This window comes from Pipistrellus kuhlii, unplaced genomic scaffold, assembly GCF_014108245.1.
Source record: "Pipistrellus kuhlii isolate mPipKuh1 unplaced genomic scaffold, mPipKuh1.p scaffold_m20_p_10, whole genome shotgun sequence".
Classification (NCBI taxonomy): Eukaryota; Metazoa; Chordata; class Mammalia; order Chiroptera; family Vespertilionidae; genus Pipistrellus; species Pipistrellus kuhlii.
In genome coordinates, this window is record NW_023425405.1 from 39895716 (window position 1) to 39917487 (window position 21772).

Here is a 21772-nt window from a genome sequence, read left to right on the forward strand (position 1 = left end):
TTTTTTTATGGAGTCTTTGAGGTTTTCTGTGTACAATATCATGTCATCTGTGAATTAGGACAATTTTATTGTACTACTACTTTACAATTTAGATGCCATTTATTTCTTCTTCCGCTCTGGTTGCTATGGCTAGCTAGCACTTCCAGTACTATATCAAACAGGAGTGGTTAAAGTGAGCATCCCTGTCTGTTCCCATTTTGGGGGGAAATGAGTTTAGCTTTTGCCCATTTAGTATGATGTTGTCTGTAGGTTTGGTATATAAGGCTTTTATTATGTTGAGGGATGATTCCTCTATTCCCACTTTGCTGAGATTTTTTATCAAGAAAGGATGTTGGATTTTGTCAAATGCTTTTTCTTCATTGGTTAATGTGATTATGTGATTTTTGTCTGTTTATGTGATGTATCACGTTTATTGATTTGTGGATATTGTGCCAGCCTTGCATCCCAGGCTACAAAGTTTCAATTGTAGAAGGTAAATAAATCCCAGATATCAGGGCCTTGGCTTGGGTCACCAGGAGGCGTGGCTGGCCTGCAAACCACCACAGGCCCCTTGCCCAGGCTGCCCCACACCTCAAGGGAACCCCACCCTGATCCAGGACACCCTTTAGGCAAACCAGCTGGCCCCTACCTATGCACCAGGCTTCTAGCTTATCTAATAAAAGAGTAATATATATTCAATAGATTGACCATCACTCCAACACGCAAGATGGCTGCCCCAATGTGGTCAAAGATCCTGGCCCCCTATGGACACAAGATGGCCACCACAAGATGGCCAGCAAGGGAGGGCAGTTGGGAGGCACCAGGCCTGCAAGGGAGGGCAGTTGGAGGCGATCAACCCTGCAGGGGAGGACAGTTAGGGGTGACCAGGCCAGCAGAGGAGGGAAGTTGAGGGCAAACAGGTCAGCAGGGGAGCAGTTAGACATCAATCAGGCTGGCATGGGAATGGTTTAGGGGGTGATCAGGCTGGTAGGCAGAAGCTATTAAGGACAATCAGGAAGGCAGGCAGGTGAGCAGTTGGGAGCCAGCAGTCCTGGATTGTGAGAAGGATGTTCGACTGCCTGGTGGGATCGGGTCTAAACGGGCAGTCAGACATCCCTTGAGGGGCCCCAGATTGGAGAGAGTGTAAGCTGAGCTAAGGAACACCCCCATGCATGAATTTCGTGCACTGGGCCTCTAGTAGAAAATATACTTTCAATCAAAGACAAAGCAACATTGATTCTTACAGGCCATACGAATGGACTAAGTTATAGCTAACCTTGAATTTAAAATTAGGGCTTCAATGGTGAGTTTTATATGCTGATGATAAAAAAATAGTTATAAAGATCTATACTTTGGGGACTAACAGCCTTTGATTTAGACACATTATATTTATCAAACTGACAGACTTTTCTCTGCATCTGAAGGCACCTGATTTCCTTGTTTTCTACGTGAATTCTGAGAGGTACATTACAAACAAACCCTGTACTCCCCATGGCCTCTTCAGAGCTACATCTCTGATGTGTTCTACAAATTAATCTAAAATGTGATTCACGATCATTTCCTTTCTCAAATTAAGATCAAAAACAGCCTGAAGGAGGAAAATACCAACATTAGGACAGTAATATTTTAGACTTCTGGTGGGAAAGAGACCAGTGTAATTGTACTTGATTGAAACCACTGAACTATTTAACTTCATTCATACATTAGGAAAGTCAGTGAAATAAGCCAAGACTTAAATGCTTAAATTACAGAGTTGTCACTGTCTCCTTTTTACAGGGGTAAATTTAACCCAGCTGTCTTTCCACAGAGGAAAAAAAAAAAAATAGCAGAGAGATGGCTGGGCATTGTGGATGATACCATCATCGTCTTGCAAGAATTGCAGCAAACTGCAACCCTCTGGACACATCCATTTTGTTTTAATCTCATATACATGAAAAAATATCTTTACATTTCCATACCACCATACTGCAAATGAATATCCATTTCTTAGTGAATTTATTTATGCATTTACTTATCAAACCTCAATAATTTTCTTTTAATGTGATCACAATGCACATCACAAAAGCACATCTCTCATCTATTTGAATTTCCAGAAGCAAGAATAAAAAAATTAGTCTGAATCTCATGTCTCTCTCAAAAATATAGGTGACCACACCTTACTAAGTTGACGAGACAACGAAACAAAAATATCTAAGTATCTGGCATTCAGAATAAACTCAATAAAATGCATCGTGTTTCTCTCACTTCCCCAATGTATTTCCCTAATAAAGGTAGTAGCCTTTACAATATGGGAACAATTGTCACACAGGTTTCATTGGTCCATTTTAATCAAAATGCTGTGGTATTTTTCACATGCAAGAAGGAGGCAGGACAAAGAAGTCGTTCCTAAAGCTCTTCATACATCACACTCTGGATTCAAACCTAGTTTCCTAACTGTTCCACCGCCTGGCATCATCCCATTTTGATTGTCTAGTTTCTCTGCAGCTTCCACTGGGCTTCCTTCATCTCAGACACAGACACGTGCCCAAGTGCAGTAAATCACAGCTAATTGTATGTCTTCAATTGAAAGACAAAATAATGCACAATTAATTGGGGAGAAATTGTCAGTTGGTGAATGCAACTCGCTCATTATACTTCATGCACAGGATGTACACTAAGTGTGTGTTCTCTGGGCAAGAAGGTTCAGACCCGGACAGTGAGGGGAGGGGCCGCCGGCACAGCCTCTCTGCTGTGCAGTCTGGTCTGAAGGATGACATGCTCTAAAATAAACACTCAACACTGCACGGGCAGCGTACACAGCTTTCTCTGCAAGGGAGGTCCATACAGTGAATCAGTAGAAAAAAACTAGAATTTTAGCCGATATAGATGGAATAAAGAGACTGAGCTTTGGCCAGCAAGGGAAAATCCTTAGATAGGAATTTCTCATAGTTGATAATATGAGAAAGTGTTCCTAACATATTCTTATGTGAAAATGACTTATAAAAAATAGGTTTCAGGTGCATGTTTTTCAAACTCCGATTATGTAATAGTACTTTTTAAATATATATATATTGATTTCTAGAGAGAGAAGAAGGGAGAGGATAAGAGAGAAACACGAATTGACTACCTCTTGCACACCTCTGACCAGAGATTGAGCCTGAAACCAGGTCAAGTGCCCGGACCAGGAATCAAGCCTGCCACCCTTCCATGCCTGGGACAATGCCCTACCAACTGAGCAACATTGGCCACGGTAGGAAGTTTGGTTTTGAGAATTTATACTAGGTGGAAGAAGCAAGAAAGGTAGAAGGAGAAAGGTACTTGGAAAAGACACAACAAAGGTGTTAATATTTGTTATCTCTGAGTTGTTTATACTTCCTAAATTTTCTCAAAAACTTTCTAAGTTGCTTCAAATTATATTTCAGCTTATTTCTGAATCTGATATTACCTGTTTTAAAGATCCATAACAATCTTTTAAAATAAATGTGTCAGTTACAGTAAAAATATCACCATAAAATTTAAAAATAACCCCCAGTAAATATCTACATACAATTCTATTATATCCTTGGTTATACAGAAAAACAAACTTTGTAAAAATGTATTTTTAAAATATTAAGAAAATCATGTTCAATAAAGTTGAATGTTTGATTCAATAATTTGTTCTCACATATAACTTATAGTATATTAACACACCAAAGAAAATCACTATAAATCCTTATTAATTTACTGATACTAACAAACTACAAATAAGTTCACAGCAATTCAATAACCTTGAATGTGAGGAACTGCAAATCTTCCTTCCTCCCATCTACTCTCCCATTATTCTCTACCCTGTCATAGAAAAACCCAGTGGTGTTCTGATGCTAAAATCTGCAATAAACAACACACACACACACACACACACACACACACACACATCATAAATTTTATCAAGCCACATGAGAACAAATAACAAACTTTGCAAAACACAAGTGCTAACTTTTGTTGTATTACAAATTTAGAATACACAACACCCAACAGAGTAGGTTCATTCCAAAGTTATTAAATAGTCTACTAACCTTGAAATAAGTAATAAACATTGCCTGCTTTCTTTTATTTTTCAGGAGGGGCCGGGGCAGAGTGAGAAAATATAATCATATTTCAGCAAAAGCCCATATCTCAACCTGAGGCATCTTTATATCCCAAGGGTAATATTTCCATTCCACTCTTAATGGAACAAATTTCTAATCAGAATATGTATTCAAAAATAATTGAGGCAATGCCGTGTCAACACATCATGCTGCCATCAGCATCCCCTGGTGCTAGGAATCAACTCAGCGGGCTCTCTGGTGTGACAGAGAGCAGGGTGATGCAGAAATGTCAGACTTGGTGAAGGGAGGGGAGTGAGCGAGGATGATGCAACCACTTTGCTCTCTTCCTTTGCCCAAGAAGATGTTTGGAAGAAAGCATCTATGCTGAAAGTTGACAACCTTCAATTGTTTAAGGAAGAGATGACTTCAAAGGGGTCCAGACAGGACCTCCACTTTCCAATCAGAATCAGTGTCAACTTTTACAAAATTACAAAGAATTTCTAAAGCAATACCACTTCCAAAAAGGTTTTACTATCCCTAGGCTTTTAAATTATTAAAACCTCGGGCACTGCATGTTATAGAATATATTTTGTGGTGCCCTGAAAAAAGTCCGGAGGCTTAAATTCAGGTTTCCTCAAGTGTGACAGGATATTGATCATCGTGGCAGCTAGATGAACAATGGAGGTTCATTATGCTAATTTTCTACTTTTAAATGTTTGGCATTTTCATAATAAAAAGTGCAAAAACATTAGATTTCTTTTAATATGCCTTATGTTCAAAATCTTACTAACTTTTCCTTGGGAAATATGTAAGATGTAATTTATGCTTATGATTACTTAAGCCTTGAACAAACGGTCTGAAATTTCTAAAACTCCACCAAGCATGATGTTGATCATAAAATAAAATAAAAACTCAGTTCATTCCTGAATAGATATTGCTGTGATCTAAAATGATAGAAGACGTGCCCCTACACAAATGCAGTGCCACCATCTGCCTGGCATTCGCACAGTGTGACAAAATAGACTGGTAATTAACTGCTTTCCTACCGAAATCTGCCAGCTTTAACTCCCCCGTGTCACTGATCAGAAGGTTCTGTGGTTTCAGGTCTCTGTGCAAAATATAACGCTGGTGGATGTAAGACAGCCCTCGCAGCAACTGAAATAAAAACAACTGAAAAAATAGGGAGACAAAAGTTAAATTCTGAACACACATAAAAGCTAGTTTCTACATACAGTTTGCCAAGTACTTGTATTTAGTAAAAATGGGTATGCCCCCTTCCACACCCCATCACTAAATTGCCTACCAAATTATTTAAACAGAATGTGCATGAAGGTATGGAAATCCCTCATTTATTAAAAACTAAATCTGAAAATTTCTAACAACCCATCATGTCAACCCGGAGTGATACCTCCTCAGCCAAAGAGATCTAAAACCCGAGCTGTGTTCTATAAATTAAGCAAGATGTAAAGAATGCATTCTTTATAATATTTCCTTAGGACTTAAATTAATGTTTGAGATAGAAAAAAAATCTATCCATAACATTATTAAAAGAAGCAAAATATTTTACCAAGTTTATGTAAATGTGCACATATTTAAGTCTATAAACAGGATAATCAAGGATTCTCCCATTAATATGCTTTAAGGAATGAAAAGATAGAGGATTTCAAATAATTAAAACAAAAACAGTCACACGGTCCAATTAATACTATATTGTAATTACACTGTTTTTGCACATATGGCCACAGAGATTAGGTCATTGCCTAAAGACAGACACGTACCTTCACTAATTACAGAGCAGACCTACCCAAAGGGAAAGAAACTCAGATAACAGAGAAATCAAGAATTCAAGAGTAATACTTCTGTAAGAAATCATTTTAAGAAGCCACTAATGGCCTTCTCTTTTTAGTTTCATATTAGATTATATCAAATGTGTTTATTTTGATAACAAAACACATGGTATTCATTAGGCTTTCCAATATTCTGTTTATAAAGAAAGGGATATTTTTAAACAATCTATTTGTCAAAATAATCCTAATGAACAGAGTTTTTAAAAAACAATCTCCTGAAACAAAAATAATAACAAATATTTTAAGTGCCATTGGTATACTAGTCCATAGAGTCAGCTAAGTAACAAAAGGCAGGTTCAGGAAAACATTAAATGTTCAAGTTGGGAAAGACCGATGGTATCAAATGGGGGGGGGGGGGGGGGAAGGCAACTCCTTGAGGGCCCTGGGAGCATGCATTTGTGGAACATTTTCCATGGAACTAGGGGCCATACAATTCGAGTCCTTGTTTACCGGGGAGGTGCCTTGAGATAACAGAAAGAGGAAGTCATTTCAAAATCACTGGATATGAATGATGCTGTGAAGCAGACAAGACCTAGGATCATCATTTCCAGAATCTAAGCATCCCCATGAAAACCTTTGTTCTGTGTCTGACTACATTGTGACTGGCTCAGGAACCTCAGGAAGCAAACATTTCCCAGCCTCCCGCTCTCCATCCTCCCGCTGAAGCAGATGCAAAGACTTCACACCTCCACCAGCAGCTTCCAGCCTCCTTCTTCACTTCTAATAGGCCCAGCATCCTGAAGCCTGGTGCTTACAGTTTCTAAGAAAATCCATAATCCTTTAGCTCAGAAAGGAAGAAGCATGAGCAAGTAAAGCCACTTTGTTTCTTCAAAAGCTTTTATAAGGATGGACCACATAACAAATAAACTTAGCCGGTGAGCACACAAGGCAATAGGATACAGATGATGGATTGCAGAATCATACACCTGAAGCTTATATAATGTTATAAACTGATGCCACCTCAATACATTTAATTGCATCTTGAAATTTTTTTTAAAAATAACAACCTGATTTTGAAGAGAAAGTTGGGCATTTGGCAAGGGGCTAACTAATTTGGGGGGCATAGAGGAGACTTCTCAGAATGGGATTTGTCTATCCCATTGCCCAGCCGTGGCAATGCATTTATTTTAACAAACACACACCAAGTGCCAGCTGCCATTCTATGCATCATAGAATAGGAGGTCAGCTAATCTTTGCAAGAATTTTAATGAGGAAGGCACTCCTATCATGTCTGCATTAATGAAGAGGAAACAGAGCAGTTTCTCAGAGTCATAAAGCCATTAAGTGGCAGAGCCAGGACTCAAACCAGGCAGTCTGGCTCCAAGGGCCAGGTCCTGAACCCCTACGCTACAGGAATCTTGGCCAGAAATCAAAACAAGTAGGCAAAGTGTTGCTATAGATGCTGCTTTGCAGGATAAAGTCTGGGCATTGAATACCACGGCCTTCAAGGCCGCTGAGGTGAGCCTTCATCCGTCTGAGTGCTCAGGCATCATCACTCTACATTCGCCGACTCCAAGCAATCTTGCTCACCCCCACGCTCAGAGCATCCTACCCTCCAACCCTTTACCTTTGCCCTTCACCGATCTCTGACAGAAAGTCCTTCCTCCTCCTGGCCTGATAATCTCTATGTATATCTTAGGTGTCTCCTCTAAAATGGCTCCTCCCTGACCACCTCCCCTCCCTTCACTCCCTACAGATCTACAGGAAGTGCTCCTGGCCTGGACTCCTGTGGCAGCCTCTGCACACATCTATGGCAGTGCAGCACCATCCTACCTACCACAGACATGTGCCTTAACCATCTTCCTGGTCTGGCACGCAGCTGGCACTCCTATACCAGTAATGAACTGAACTTAAGAGACTTCTGGATGAAGCTGATACAAATACGGCAGGGAAGAAATGATGGAATAGAATTCTCCAGAAGCTAAGTGTAGAAGTGGGTACCTCAAACAGTCCCAAGAGGCCCTTCTTTGAATATCTTTAGTAATTAGTGAAAACATATAATCCGCATGCTAATACAGAAGCTATCCAAATAAGATATATAAAAGGAGATTATAAAAATCAGTGTTAGGAAAGAGTGCAACTATGCACTCCAATGACAACTGGACAAACTAAACTCCAAGAATGACAAATAGAGCCCAAACATTAAGTAATAGCCACAGACAAAAACAAGAACAAATTCCCTTTGGATACATTCACTCTGGATTTATGAAGTGCCATGGGCCAGGTGCTGTTATGTAAGAGGTATGCAAAGATGAATAGAATGTAAGATGTAGTCCCTGCACTCAGGACCTCAAAGCCCTGGGGTATGAGTGGGCGGATAAGCAGATAATCACCACTTAAGGAGGCATGCACTGTCACAGCTACACAAACTGAGTGTACTGAGGACACAGAGGAAAAGGGATCTAGCAACAGCAGCAACAAGAATGCAGAACTGATCCTGCCATGATATGAAGAATATTAGAAGGGATGAGTAATAGGAAACTTGTCACTCTAAAAACAGAATTCATTACATATAAAACTTTAATAGAAAATCAAAGGGATCATTCACTAGATGCACAAGTTGAAATGATATCTTATATAACAAACTCCTTCCCTTTTTTTGTGGGAAAATATTGAGGAAACTAAGCAAGCAGATCACCAGATAAATTAAGAAGAAAAAAACTTAGATAAATAAAAAGATAATATATGAAACTGTAAATCTACCAATTCGCCCTCATAAAAGTAATGGTGACAAGAGGACAACAGTAGACTTATCGAAAACATCAGAAATAACATTCGACCACACTTAACAGAATATGTGTTGCTGGCTAAGGGTGGGAGGCTGCAAGGAAGCAGAGGCTGACTTAAACAGGATGCCCTAGGGCCGTGGTCAGCAAACTGAGGCTCGCAAGCCACATGATGCTCTTTGGCCCCTTGAGTGTGGCTCTTCCACAAAATACCATGGCATGGGTGTCTATTTTGAAGAATTGGCATTAGGATAAACATCACCTATGGTATTTGCTGATAAAACTTAGTAACCATGAGTGGAATCTCAATTCCCAAAAGGACAAGAAGGGGGACTAATACTAACTAAAGGCTTACCCTAGTTTCAACGCTGGCCCGAGCACGTTTACATACATCATCTAATCCTTTCCCTCTACAACCCTGTAGTTTTCCATTTCTTTGAAACAAATGAGAAAACTAAAGCTCTAAATGCACAAGAAACACTGAAATCCATCCAACCATCACACAGTGCTTATGAATTTTCCACTATCCCTCATCATCTTAAATGAGGTTGATGATTAATAAATGCATGGATGAATAGTTATACACCCAATATAAGCAAAATACTTTAAGTAAGTGAATCCAAGTTGATAAGTCTCAATTAGCAAGTTATGTAATGCCCATGTGATTCCAGGATTTGTTTTTGCTTTTTTCAGAACCTCTTAGGAATAAATAATGTGGCAGAAGACAGCTATTATACTGAAGTTGATAATTAACATATTTGAAATACTCTTTCTGTCATGTTACTGTAGTAGCCATAGGTCTTCCTAAGAATGCTTTGTCACCTCAGAATATTCTACTCAACTTTATAAAAGAGGATTCCTCCCAATTCTTTGATATGATCACTGAAGATTTATATTCTAGTTCGAATATGTTCAGTTTCTGCAATAAAAACCCCAATGGGAAAATGACCTACATGGCAATGACATGGTGAACAGAGACACCTGCCAGCAACATGTCTATCGTAGCCCAGTTGTCTTGCCATTCCCTTCTGAAACTCTTCAGACTTTACGTAAATAAAATGTATCAAGATAACTTCTTTGACCAAAACTTTTAGAATAAGTTGGTAAAAAGCACACATTATTGGACTCAATATGTTGCCTTTATTACTGATATTGACTGGCACTTGCAGTAAGCAACACATTTTATATTTCCCCCTACTTCAAAGGCGAAAGGTGAGTGACCAGGTGTTCTTTGTCTCAGTGTTTAGAGTAGCTGAGTTCCAGGAATGATCTGAAATATATGTGTTATTTAATATATGTGGTTCCATTTACTATGAGACAAAGCATGGGTCAACTTCCTTTAAGGAATACCCAGGTTCTCTTAGGACTGATAGGAGGCTTATTAGAGACATTAGCAATGAACTCCATGGCTTATGGCACACACCAATTCTTACAAAACAGTGAAGCTGCTCTTCTGCCTCCTGAGGACCAAGCTTATTAACACCTCTGTAATTTAGGTTTCTCATCTTAAAAATGACTGACTGAGTCTTAGATACATTGAATAGTCAGTCATGCCACAATATTGTATCATTCCATTATTTTATGAGTAACAGAAATGGAGGGCACTCTACAAATCACAAACTGTAATATCTGCCTTTTGTTAAGTGCTTACTATGCTAGACATTTAATATTCATTTAGGTATTTTAATTTTCTCAAGACCTCTACTAGATAGATATTAGTATTCCTAGTTCATAGATAAAGAAATAAAAATTCAAAGAAATTAGATGAATTAGCCAAAGGGACACATTGCAAGTAAGAGGTAGTACTGGTAATTTGAACCAATTTTTGTCTGTCTCTGACACCCACAATTAAGAGTAGGACTTCTATACTCTTCGATTTTTTAAAAAAGTATGTGTACTATTTATGAAAGTAGCTCAGATTGTGTGAACCCAAGCCTAGACAATGTGACACTGGAAAATAAAGCAAAATTAACCATGGGTAATAAATGCTCAATGTTTACAGTGTTCAGTTTTTAAAAAAACCATGCTACACAAACGTTACATTATCCAGACATCAAACTTCCTGAAAAATATTTGACAATATTAAATGTGCTACTGGGATAGTGTAAAACACAAATGGCATCAGGTCATAAGTATGTATGTACTTTTTTTTTTTCTTGGAAACTGAATAGCAAGGAAGTTTGTCTTGCCACTTTTGCACTTTTTGAGTTCTTCCATTCAACTCTCTACTTCAAGGTCCTGAGATACATCCCTAAATAATCAACAATAGTTTAATTTACATCCTATAAAATTCTTGAATATTAATATTCCAGTCCTAAATATGCAACTTTCTGGACCTTTCCTAAAAAATTAAGCAAGCTCCTAGGGGAAGGTATTGCACAATTTCTGTAATCCTTGTGCAGATAAGCTGGGCTCTCATCTCACTCTCTCCTCCAGGGATTATCAAGCAAGGTGTGTTCTAGGCATGGAGCCACCCACAGTGAGCAGGCAGATGGAAGCCCTCGGAACCAGAGCTGAGATACTTACAAGGAGTCAAATGGATATTGTTAGACAGATATTTGTTTTGCCAACTTCCTTGAAAAAAAAGCACTAAGACAGAAAATGGGTTTCCAAGTGATTGGGGTTTGTATGGAAGATGAAGAAAGTAAGGAGAGCTGAAGATGAGAATTTTCCCTTTAATAAAGCTGATTAGAGCCTAAAATTAGTATTAGTAATATTCCCTAGCTGAATACAGACAAGATGATCAAACTTAAGCTATTGGTTTTCATGTCACACAAACTAATTTTCCAGAGAAAACTGAAATAGTTGTTTCATGGAATTCAACTAATACAATCTTAAGACCTGTTGCCAAGTGTCTGTTTGTTAATGTCGTTCAGAACTACACAATTGAGAGAGATAGAAACATCAATTATGGAAGAGAATAATTGATTGGCTGCCTCCTGCACACCCCATACTGGAGATCGAGCCTGCAACCCAGGCATGTGCCCTGACCGAGAACCACACCATGATCTCTAGTTCATGGGTCAAAACTCAGTCACTGAGTCACACTGGTCGAGTGGGTGATTTCTTTTTAATCTAAAAATAGGATCTAAAGGATCAAAAGAAATCTAGAAAGGTGTTGAAACACGATGTCAAATTTTTAAAACAACCTTTAATGGCATTATGAAATTATTATTTATATTTCTCAAAATATTGAATGGGGAAAGGCTCTATAATATTCACAGCAATGCACAATAGAAAATCATTACCAGCTACGTGAGAGCTCTAATTCAGAATATGGAGAAAATCAGATGTTATCAGAGTTTCTGCCTGAATATTAGAAAGTCTCATTTAGTAATCAATTCTCAGTGCCATCTGTATATAAAGCAATCTTAATTTGGCATAACAATATTCTGTCTGTTACACACCTGCTTGTTCTCTGTACTATGAAAGACAAGCAGCAATTTTTCAACTATAATTATTCTCCTCTTTTAAAATTAATATAGGTTTTGAAATGAAAAATAACACTCAGCTTTATGCCAATAGGATTTCAGATACGTCACAGAATAAAGCAGATAATTCAGAATTATTTTTGTTATTTTGAATTATTCCAAAACGGTTGATAAAAAAAAAAAAATAAAGCAAATATGTTTTCTGCAAGGAATCTTCTACAAAGGTTATTAAGATAATATGGAAATGAACACATTATGTAAAAACACAGGAAGACCCAAAACCATAATGGCAGTTAGGTTCAAGCATCTATTATACATTCTAGATACCAACTGGAGACATTTTTTTAATTAACCTTAATTTTCTGTCTATCATGGCTTATCAATTTTTAAAGAATACATGAAACCCTGCTGGTGTGGCTCAGTGGTTGAGTTTCGACCAATGAACCAGCAGGTCACAATTCAATTCCCAGTTGGGTCATACAGGAGGCAGTTGATCAATGATTCTATCTCATCATTGATGTTTCTATAGCACCCCCCCTCCTTCTCTAAAATCAATAAAAGTATTTTTTTTAAATACATGAAAAACTAAATAAAGAATGTGACTTAGACTGTTACAGTCATTTTTTTTTAACTCATGATCAATCTGAGAATTATAAAATGAAGAATTAACACAAGTTCTGCGTTCAACTCAACTATGAGGGCCAAAGCCAAATAAAATTTATAGTAAAATGTTTGTGAAGAGGTGAGAAAAAGAACTATGCTACCAAAAAAATCTTACCCGTTTTTCACATACAAATTATCATGTTCTAGGAATTGGTTGCTAGATCTTTAATTGGCATAAATATTTATAACCAGGCCAATGTCCTCAGGCTTTTGATTCAGGTTTTAAATTGCCCTCTAAGTAATTAACTGCTAAAATTACCCATTTGTCTAAAATTGATATTATACTAAGAAACAAACCACTAGTTAATAGTGAATATTTATTTCAGAATGCTTTATTGAGAATAGACACATTTTGTAGGCAATTACAAAAGAGATTCTAGAAAAGTGGTTAAATTGGCAATTTTTCTTATGAGTTATTCCAGTGCCTATAAGAAATACACATCAAAAAAGATAAAACTTTAATGGGTGTTTTGCTGGGGCTTAGTACAAAATTTCCATAAACTAATCTATGCTTTACTATGAAATCACAAAGTATGTGCTATTCCGATTGTTCTTTTTCCCCCTCCATTCTTCAATGATACATGACCTTGATAATGCATGAAATACAACCTGATTCACACTAAAATACAATCTCCTCAATTCTTGGGTGCTTAAATCCCCTATTTTTATAATGAGCAAAGATATATGGAATATAAACAAAGATGTCAATTTTTAGAATTTAAGATAAATGTTTAAAATGTCTCTATACATTGCCATGTGCACAGTGATAGAACTAAAAGTCAAAATTGCCAAATTTAGAAGCAAATGGATTTGATCACTGTGTTTTCCTTCTGTTCACCATAATAAATATTCAGTATTTACTGAAATCCAATCATGTAATGACCTATGAACAATTTAGCTAAATACAATGATTTAGAGTTATTAAAAGAACATTCTCTTGTAAAGGTCATAGCTTATGTCACCTGTTTTTCTTTAAATTTATAAAGAACCATCACAAGGTCTGATTTTAGCTCAACTGTGGTTTTTTGTGTTGTTTTTTTTTTATTTCATTAACATGTAGCCTACCATTATGAACAGCTATTAACTCAGTAAATATTATCCTTATGTTCTTCATTTTGCATTCATAGATTTAAGCAACAATAAATGTCACCGCATGACAAAAATATGCTAATGCATCAAACAGAAATACCAATGGGACACCTGTCACTATGTCATAGCCAGACTTCTTTGAGAATAATTTCACCTGCAGTGCAGATCCTAAATGTAACCCTGGAGGCGTGTATTGTCTCCAAGCGGACAAACAGTGAGGAAAAGTCAGCACATAATTATGTGTGTGGCCTCCCATGGAAACCGACATGTAATAAGGGCCGTCTGCTTCCCTGCACTGCACTTCGGATGCCAAAACACAGGCATTACCAAGCTGCTTTCTATTTTTTAACTTCCCATACCCACAGAGAAAGTGCAACTACTATCTTCAACAGGCAAACGATGGTCAAACTGAGAGTGAGTGCATATAAACTCACCAATAATAAGCTAATTACAGTAATTGAAGGTATTAATCATGCAATGCAGAGCACAGAATGTTGGACAAAGATCTGTATTTTATATGAAATGTGGCAGCTGAAATGGACAACTATTCTAGGATGCTGATCCTGGGATGGGTTTGGCTGCAACAGAATCACTGAAAGAGATGGTTTTGTTTTTAATTGTATCAACATTGAATGTTTAAATTATTATGATCATGGAAACGTTGTTTTCAGCTGGGGCATGTTTAGTATGAATACTTTCCTCTCTCCCTGCACAACAGTTTGATTTTCAGGGTGTCAGCAATGATCTAGTTCTTTTGTTGATGGGTTTGTTTTTCTCCGTTTAGGTTTCTTTGTAGTTACCACCAATGCAGTACCAACTCTTCTCCCTTCTTATCCATCTGCTCACACACATCAGGTATTCTGTCTAACAACTTCATCTTGGAAATCTCTCCTGGAGATTTCTGATGGCTCCAACTGGACTGGTAGGCTACCCGCCCGGCCCGATCCCTAACTATCATCCTGGGATTCTTCTCATCCTTGTCCTGAGGCTCTCCTTCACCTGGCTGCCTCCCTGGCCTCCGTGACCCAGTTTCTTTGTCTTCTCTGCCTTGGTTTATGCTGTGTTAGTGGAGTACATGCTTATGTAGTTTCCTGGTTAAAAAAAAAATGCAAGGCAGGCAAACTTTCCAACTCCTTGGACATCTGAAAATAATTATTTTACCTTCACTCTTCACTGATAATTTCTACAAAATACTAAGTTGGAAATAATTTATATCCAAATTTTCAAGTCATTGCACACTGCCATTTCCCTTCCAGTGCTGCTGTTGAAAAGCCTGTTGCCACCCTGGCCTGTGTGGCACCATTTGTTGGAGAGTTATCCCAACCAAAGGATGCAGGTTCAATTCCCAGTCAGGGCATACACCTAGGTTGTGGGTTCGATCCCTAGTCGAACTACTAGAGGCAACTAATCAATGTTTCTCTCTCACACATCAATGTTTGTTCCTCTCTCTCTCTCTCTCTCTCTCTCTCTCTCTCTCTCTCTCTCTCTCTCTCTCTCTCTCTCTCTCTCTCTCTCTCTCCCTCCCTCCCTCCCTCCCTCCCTCCCTCTCTTTTCTTCTTTCTTCCCTCCCCCGCCCTCCATGCCCATCCTTCTCTCTAAAAGCATGTCCTCAGGTAAGGATTAAAAAATGTCTCTTGCAGCTGTAATTCCTGATCCTTTGTATCAAACCTGTTTTCTTCATGTAGGACTTTTCTTTGAAACCAGTGTTCTGAAGTTTTGCAGTAATGAACATTATTGTCAGTCTATTCTTGCTAATGTCATAAATAGCTGACTAATAGTAATAATAGGAAGAGAGCAACGGGGAGGCCAGACATTACAACATGGCCATCTGGGCAGCTTCACCAGAGAGCTGTACTTGCACACGCCCCAGGGAGCCACGGGCCCATTCCCTGCAGATCACAGAGGAGAGGGATCAAACGAAGGGGAAGATGGGAGCATACATGGTGAAGTCAGGGTGATGTTGGGAAGGTGCTTGTCTCTCAGCATAAGCTGGGAACAAAGATAACTGGCTAGAGGAGCAGAGCCATTGCAAGCATACACAATCCTGACGGATTAATTAGATAAGCCCCTGGTTATAATGCCCAAAGGATTCTCTCTCTCTCGTTTGCTTGCTTTTGCACTTCCGCTTCTCATTTGCTCCATGACCCACACCTGCCAGTGTGCTAGCCCGCCATGTCACCTTCGGCCATATGGACCCCACACACAATGGACTGCAGCTGGCAACACAAGCTAAACTGGCCAGATGCTAATCTGGTCTGTGCTCTAACACGGAGCTAAGACGCTGGGCAGTGGCTTTAACTCTAGCTCTGCTGAAGACAAGATGGAACGATTTCCAAGGTAGTACAGAGGGAGATGGGATCTTGGAAGGGAACTCTTTTAAAGTTAAATCATCAACAAAGCTTTCCATGATACCTCATTCTCCCATGGGGGCCTCATGAACTCCAATTCCACTGGTATATATGGTGATGCAGAGGGTACCCCACCGATGATATTTTCATTAAACGTTCTGTGCATTTAGTGGACCCTCTTAATCTTGAAATTCACATCCTCACATCTTGAAAAAGTATATTTTAATTATTACTTTAGTGATTCCTATCCTCTATTTTCTCCAATTATTCAGATGTTGGATATACTGCACTGGACTTTTGGATTTATTGATACTTTCTTATTTTCCAGATTTATATTTTATACTCTATTTTCTGGCAAATAGCTTCAGCTTTGTCCTTCATACTTTTTAAATTTTTGTTGTTTTAGTTTCTGCCACCGTGTTTTTTAATTTCCAAAGCTACTTTTGTTCACTAAGTTCTTTGTAGAAATAACTTATTCTTGTTTTATAGGTGCACTATATTCTTTTACTACTTTGAGAATATTAATTGTAATTTCCTTCAGAGTTTTATTTATCTGTCTAATCAGTGCAAAAAATTTTGCTTCATCCAAATTACGTATTTGTCAACTAGGATCTTCACTGTAGTCTCCCAGGTGCTATTCTTTAGGCCTGTACTCCTGGACTGATCAGATTCTCAAAAAAAGATGTCTATAGTTTCCTGCCTTGATGCATGGGTGAGTCTGATACCTGTGTTTTGAAGCACCTCAGACTGATCCTGTCTCTCTTGCTCGCCTCTACCCCCTCTCACATGCCCAGCTCTACTCTGGGACACCCCTCTACAACCACCTCGCTGGCAGAGTGACAGAGCGTAGAGGCCATAAGGCTGTGAGAGAGCAACAGGCCAGGACTGCAGCAAGTGTGCATGTCCTTCAGGCTCAGAGCTAAAGTCACACAGGGCCACAGGGAAGGGAGGGGAAGCTGTGGCTGTTGGGAGGTACCCTGAGCTCTCAACCTTGGGTCTGAGCAAATGTCCATCTTTTCCTACTTCAGTGATTTTTAAAAATTTGATTCTGATTTTGGGAGATGATAATTTTACATTTATATATTTTAAAATATATACTTCTTTTATTTTTTTAAGCTCTTCATGTGTCTCTGTTGTAAAGCCAAATTAGATGACTACTGAGGCTTCTTATAGCCTTAAATATTCTAAGAATTAAGACTGTCCGGTGCATTTTGGTAAATCCTCAAGGAGCCTACATTTCAATAGCTCTGAGGAAAGACTACCTATATATGTTCAATATATTTTGCTGCCTTTCAGTTGTTCAAAACAGCCTAAGAAAAGGTAAATCACATCATGCTCTTTTCAGAGGCAAAAACTGTGGGAGGGCATCAATCTTTGACATTAAACAACTTCTGTATAGAAACAATTCCTGCTCGACATGACTAACATCTACACTTGCTTTTGGTGTTACATCTAATTTCCTTGTCATTATCTCTGTACAGACTGTGCATTTCATTCCCCATTAAGTTTTTCACCCAAGCCTAGAAGCACCAACTCCTGAAGAAGCAAATCTTATTTACTGTCACAGTACAACCTGTACTTGGAATAAGTAGCCAATGTGAAGCTTTGAAGTATAATGCACAACCATGGGGTGAAAGAAAAGCTTACGAAACTACAAAGGACCATGAACATGGAGATACATTGTGGAATGACCTTTCTTTATCTGTTTCCCCAACAAAATGTCCCATCAATACTTGCCCCAAACTCATGACACACGAAGGGCGAGTGAGAAAACCAAGCATACCTAATAAAAACCCAGTGATGTCATGTTCTTTGAAAAGGCTCATTCAGCTCTTTAATCTCAGTCCAGTCACTGAATTTGGAAGTTGAGAGGTGAAAATTAACTTAGAGTAGCTGTTGATTTCCACTGAGGCTTAGTCCCCTGGACTCCCCAGAGCTGAAAGTCTCACTAATTGGGCTCTCTATATATATTCCCAGGGTTAAAGTGGGAAACTGGGATAAGGTGATATTGTATGATTGACTTTAAAGCCCATTAACCCTAGGAAAAGGACCTTTAATGTATAAATAAGACAAGTCGGGATGTGTAATTGTAAAACAAACAAACAAAAATTATGTTCATGTGATAGTAATGTCGATTAAACAAGGGCAAGCTTAATAAAACAAGTCTCTTCATCCATTAAAATTTATTCCCCAATCTAACCACTAAAAAAAACCCAAAACAAACAAACTATATCATTGGATACAGATTTTGAAGAAAAATGAAGTCAAAAAAATTTTTTTAATTAATAAAATGAAAACACAACAAAAAGGAAGTATATAAAAGAAACTAACAAACTATAAGTACCACATCAATTCTATTTAAAAAACAAGCTTTGTGCCCAACTGGTGGCTTGGTGGTTGAGCATCGACCCATGAACCAGAAGGGTACTGGTTCCATTCCCAGTCAGGGCACATGCCCAGGTTGTGGGCTCAATCCCCAATAGAGAGCATGCAAGAGGCTGCTTATCGATGATGTTTCTCTCCCATCAATGTTTATATCTCTCTATCCCTCTCATTTCCTCTCTCTCTATTTATAAATATGTTTCAATAAAATAAATAAAAATAAGCTTTTTCAGAGGTCTTATGTTTTTAAATTATACAACTTTACTGACCATAAAAACTCTCATTATTTTTAAAAATATATGTTCTTTATTAATTTCAGAGAGGAAAAGAGAGGGGGAGAGAGATAGAAACATCAATGATAAGAGAGAATCATTCATCGGCTGCCTCCTGCATACCCCCCACTGTGGATGAAGCCTACCACCCGGGCAGGTGCCTTAACTGGATCCAACCTGGGATCCTTCAGTCAGCGGGCTGACACTCTATCCACTGAGCCAAACCAGCTAGGGTAAAACTCTCATTATTAATGTCAAACAAATTATTAAGCACATGCAACTTATTAAGAAAAAGAGAAGCCCAATAGAAAACGGTCAATATATAAGAACAGGCAACTTATAAAAGCAGAATTACAAATGGCTAAGAAACTTAATAAAGATGTTATAGCAGGCAAGAAAACAACAACATAAAAGTCATCCCATTTTTACTCATCAGAATGGCAAAAATTAAAATGTCTGGTTACAGTCAGTGCCAGTGAGAGTAGAGAAAAACAATTAACCTCTATTTAAAACCTTACGGGAAAATGTTCCAATCAAATTCATTAAAACTGAAATCATATCTTTTATTTAGTAAAGAGAACCCATTAGTTAGATATCAAGAGAAATAAAAGTTTAAAGGTTTATACTAATATTTACTCTAAAATCTCTCATTACATTAACAACCCAAAGATCTCTTTATAAGATACAGTCGAAAGGTGGGGATACTATAGACTAATATGCAGTTATTACAAAGACTGAATTATATCATGTACTGATTTTAAAGAACATGCACGATATATTTTAAATTAAAAATAACATAATAATATACATATTTTTATAAAGCAAAAAATAAATATACAAAACTTATACCCACATCTATTCCTCTACAAAGGGAAAAGTGTGTATGCGTGTGCATGCGTGTGTGCACACGCGCCATGTTCTAAAGAGTGGCATAGCCCAGTGGGCAAACTCATTAGTCAACAGAGCCACATATCAACAGTACAACGGTTGAAATTTCTTTTGAGAGCCAATTTTTTTTTAACTTAAACTTCTTCTAACGCCACTTCTTCAAGATAGACCTGCCCAGGCCGTGGTATAATATTTTGTGGAAAAGCCACAATCAAGGGGCCACAGAGCCACATGTGGCTTGCAAGCCGCAGTTTGCCGACCACGGGTATAGGCAATGACTGGGAAGAAATTGAGACGATTCACTTCAGATACATCCACACTACTCAGTCAATTCTCAGGTCATGAAATGTAGTCATCTGAATTGCAAAACCTGAGCACATCGTTAAATGTTCAGCTATAACTTGGCATCTTCTAACTCCCAAACATATGCCAAAAGGAGTCTTCTGTTTTAAGCTTGAAATTTTGGGACAATTTCTTAAAATAGTTGTGAGGTAAAATGATAAAAATGTAGTTCTTTTGACACATAGCAATCCAATTTGTAGTAAAAGAAATCAAAGACAGCAGTAGGAATAGAACCATTTATATCTGTGTGTACATACAAATGAAAAGTATAGTCTGTGAACTCACCATAACACTGTTTGGAGTCATAACAATACCTCAGATTGATGCTAAATAACTGGTACTTCCGTTTGGGGTTACAAAGTCGAGCTACCTGAGCTTCCCCTCTACTAAAAACAGGGCTATTATAGGGTTCCAGCGGATCTCACTCATTCCTGGTAAATGTTTCTTCATGAAGAAAACAAAAACAAAAACAAAAAAAACAGGGAAAGATCTAAACAATAATACTCTAGTGAAAATATTTAATGTGGAAGCATGGTTTCCAACTAAAAACAATGCCTGTGGTTCACTTTGATATTTTCTTTACATAAATTTTTTTTTTTAAAGGAAAAGTTATGGTAGAGATATCAGACTTTGGCTCACAAGAATGCACAAGAAGAATGCTAATAGTTAGCTTAAAAAGATCTTTTCCTACCTTCACATTATCTGGATGCAGCCCCCCGGGGTGCTTGTCCATGTACTGACATAAATCAGTGTGCTGGGAGAAAAAAAGGGAAAATGTATTAACATCCCTCTGGCTATAACATGATGAATCAATATTTTTCTACTTCAAAGTCACCATTACCTTCTGAAAAAGCAAACATAAGACAAGTGCATGGATTTTTTAGTTTGCACAGCCCTATGCTCCTCCAGCCATTTTTAAGCAAATTCAATTATTACCTTTACCTCTAGGCTCTGTTTTATGTTAAATATATCTGTGCATTAGAAAAAATTCATGTCCATCATTTGTAAAGTGTCTTATTCCCTCCTCATTGAATATAAATCTTTTAACTAAGAAAAAAAAATCCAAAAACTAAAACTAAATAACTTAAAGTAAAGAGGGGGAAAATATAAACTAAAACACACAATTAACCAATCCATTTACACTTTCAATTACCTTGTATTTTTCAAATGCAAATGCAGGCTATGATTACTTTGTGTGAAATGAAAAGACTACAATTAGACAAAGTAAAATTACTCACTGGATTAATTCAAATTTCTCTTAGATATATTCATGAAAATAACTTTCAGGTTTCTAAAACTCCTGAACATATTTCAAAAAACATATACCTTATAAAATAGAAACATTTTCAAAATTATAAACTAAAACAAAAATATATACCCAAGTATAACAAAACAAAACAAAAAATCCCTAGAAACATGCTATTATTCTTTTAAATAACCAAGCTTGATTTGCCCAGAATTATATATATTCTTCTTAACACTTTTTCTGTTTAAGCACTACAGAAAGTTTTGGGGTTGGGTGGGAGGAGGGGGGGGGAACATGTGAAGTTGCTATTTAAAATGTTCTTGTCTTACTGGAAGATAGAATAAAATTTGTAACTTTTAGTCATTCTTTAAAAGCCACTAAACATAAGTCTTTGAGTTCCATTTTCAGGAGTCAATTATTGAGAAATCATGAGTTTTATGATATATTCAAGAACCTTGCAGTAGCCATGGTGACAACTGTTCAGATAGCTTTACTGAGTTTTTATTTCATGGC

The 21772-nt window shown here is 37.7% G+C and overlaps 1 protein-coding gene across 3 annotated transcripts in view; it reads right to left on the minus strand.

Annotated features, from left to right (window-relative positions):
• Positions 1-21772, minus strand: part of CDK14 (cyclin dependent kinase 14) — a 485190-nt gene that overhangs the window by 240057 nt on the left and 223361 nt on the right. For all 3 annotated transcript variants that reach the window (XM_036429493.2, XM_036429494.2, XM_045578458.1), the window contains 2 exons: positions 20705-20767; positions 5072-5195 (listed from right to left, as the gene is read on the minus strand). In XM_036429493.2, the coding sequence (XP_036285386.1) occupies positions 5072-5195; positions 20705-20767 (187 nt within the window). The remainder of the gene's footprint in view (positions 1-5071; positions 5196-20704; positions 20768-21772) is intronic.